Source organism: Sinocyclocheilus grahami, unplaced genomic scaffold (genome assembly GCF_001515645.1).
Source record: "Sinocyclocheilus grahami isolate Dianchi unplaced genomic scaffold, SAMN03320097.WGS_v1.1 scaffold18680.1, whole genome shotgun sequence".
Taxonomy (NCBI): domain Eukaryota; kingdom Metazoa; phylum Chordata; class Actinopteri; order Cypriniformes; family Cyprinidae; genus Sinocyclocheilus; species Sinocyclocheilus grahami.
In genome coordinates this window covers 1-2,553 of record NW_015517239.1, presented here as the reverse complement: position 1 = coordinate 2,553, position 2,553 = coordinate 1, and the positions used below count along the sequence as shown (strand labels likewise).

General features: G+C 37.3%; 1 protein-coding gene across 1 annotated transcript; it reads left to right on the top strand.

Moving 5' to 3' along the window:
• Positions 1–271: 271 nt before the first annotated feature.
• On the top strand, positions 272–2,113 carry LOC107579625 (dynactin subunit 5). The gene is made up of 6 exons (XM_016265429.1): positions 272–412; positions 741–809; positions 889–1,007; positions 1,098–1,209; positions 1,294–1,396; positions 1,533–2,113. The coding sequence occupies exons 1-6, from the start codon at positions 365–367 to the stop codon at positions 1,628–1,630; spliced, it is 549 nt and encodes a 182-aa protein (XP_016120915.1). The 5' UTR covers positions 272–364; the 3' UTR covers positions 1,631–2,113.
• Positions 2,114–2,553: the final 440 nt, after the last annotated feature.

Here is a 2,553-nt window from a genome sequence, read left to right as displayed (position 1 = left end):
AACATCAGCTTCATGCATAAAATCAAATTTGATTCGTAATACATTCAAATCCAAAGCATAAAACGAACACACATTCAATTAAAAAATGATAAATTAACTGAAATGATAAATGAACGGAGACTTGTTTGTTGTCATCCTGCATATTACATATAAAACATATTTTATATGATTTTTTTCCGTTAAAATATTTGTGTATATGCAATGACGTTATATATATATATACATATATAAATTCCATTTTGTACTATGCTCTGCAAGTGATGTCGTCTTGGTACTAACCGGAAGCGGAAATTGCGAGGGAGCGGTTGACAGCTGCTGGTCGTCTGAAGTGGTTCGCCAGCAAAACAACAATAATTGTGCAGAGATGGAGCTGTGTGAAATATTATACAACAAGGCTGAATACATCGAGACGGTATGTTACTAAAATCGATAATATCCGTCAGCTGAAACCAAGCGGTTGCTAGTAATAACTTGAGAATGATCTGACCCGACTAGTATGTCTCTGCAAACCGAATGTGTATTGTATTATTTGCATTTGGTCATTTAGCAGACGCTTTTATCCAAAGCGACTCACAAATGAGGACCAGTATTATAAACAAAGACGATTCTCCAGCACAAGTGTTAGTTTGTCATAACTTACCAGACAGTAAACGTCTAAACACACGGTGTTTATTAAATGCTCACAGCAGCCCAGAGCTGGACCGTCATGTGATGGCAACGTTCACATTTGATTTCTCTAGGCATCAGGCAACAAAGTCAGCAGACAATCAGTTCTTTGTGGCAGTCAAAACATTGTTCTCAATGGAAAAGTGAGTTTTCTCTTCTTTATTTCGTCTTGTTCTGTTCCCCAGCTATGTGATAACTATGTGAAATGGCCTCTTTTTTAAGACCATCGTGATGAATGACTGTATCATCAGAGGAGATCTCGCTAATGTCAGAGTTGGGCGCCACTGTGTCATTAAAAGTCGTAGTGTGATCAGACCTCCGTTCAAGAAATTCAGCAAAGGGTGAGCAGTGCTGCTGGTTTAATGTAAAACATCTGTTTTCTCACTGATACTGTTTGTATGATTGAACTTTTCTTGTGCTGTGTACATCAGCGTGGCTTTCTTCCCCTTGCATATTGGGGATCATGTGTTCATAGAGGAGGACTGTGTTGTCAATGCTGCACAGATAGGATCATATGTCCACATTGGCAAGAACTGTGTTATTGTAAGTAGCTCCTTTGTCTCTATCCTCCCATTATGCAACATTTTGACCTGGTGGCGCTTGATTGCGATGCATATTTTTTTTTAGGGTCGGCGCTGTGTCTTGAAGGACTGCTGTAAGATACTGGATAATACTGTCCTTCCCCCAGAGACAGTGGTTCCTCCGTTTACAGTATTCTCTGGCTGTCCAGGTTGGCACCTTCAGACATATTATTTTATTTATTTACTGTAAGTGTTGTATATTTTGTAGTAAAGTGTTTTTTGAATTAATGTCACTCTTTGCATATAAACAGAGCCTAAGCTTTTTTGTGTTGTTCTATATTTCAGGTCTATTTTCAGGAGAGCTCCCTGAATGTACACAGGAACTGATGATAGACGTTACCAAGAGTTACTACCAGAAATTCCTCCCTCTCAGCCAGATCTAGGACTGAACTTTAGTTTGGGTCTTGCTCACTTTCATTCTAGGACCAAAGGAACCAATGTGGACTAATATTCCCCAATCATCTCTTTAGCTCTAAGTTACAGTTGTAAATCTCGAACAACAAAGAAATACCTTTTTTCACAGTCAGTTTTGTTCACAGTTGTATCCACTTGCAGTAAAAATCCCTTGCTATAATGGCAATGTTAACATAGAAAATGAAATTATAAAATGTGACTTGTTCGCAGAACACCAATTTTTTTCCCCCCAGTATTTTTAGATTTCTGTTCATGTGTCATATAATCTCAGTGTACATTGCAGTCCTATTGGCGTGGCTGAGAAAAATATCACAACACTGTTATTAGCTGTTAGACTGAAGGGCCTTTATTTATTAAACTTTACCATTTCTGCAACACTAAACATTTTCTGTTTGTATAGACAGATTACAGATGGTAATAATTAAATGCTTTTTTTGTAAAGAAAAAAAAAAGTGTCTATACTGACTCGTTTTAAATGATGGTTTTGGGGGCTTTTACCAAACAACGCGCTCCTTTTGTAAGGTGCAGTCACATTAGTGAAATTTTGGTGGGCAAAAAAGGATCATTGTTAATAGTGTAGCAGCGTATGAAGCATAGCTCACATTCAAATCAAGCAGCTTTCTGTTGGTCAAAACGGTGAATCCATGTGTGAATCTGCATGAAGACATTTTTCATCCTCAGCTGAAAATTTCAATCACGTGAATTCCTATTTAAATGGACTTTGCCTGTGAACATTTGCTGAACAATAGTAAATGTCTTACAAATATTATCTAACAGCGTATGGAAACAGGATGACATGCAAAAAATACTCCGTAGATGGACTCGTTCAATTACATACTTGAATTGAATTTGCTTAAAGGGATAGTTCACCCAAAAATGAAAATTTGATGTT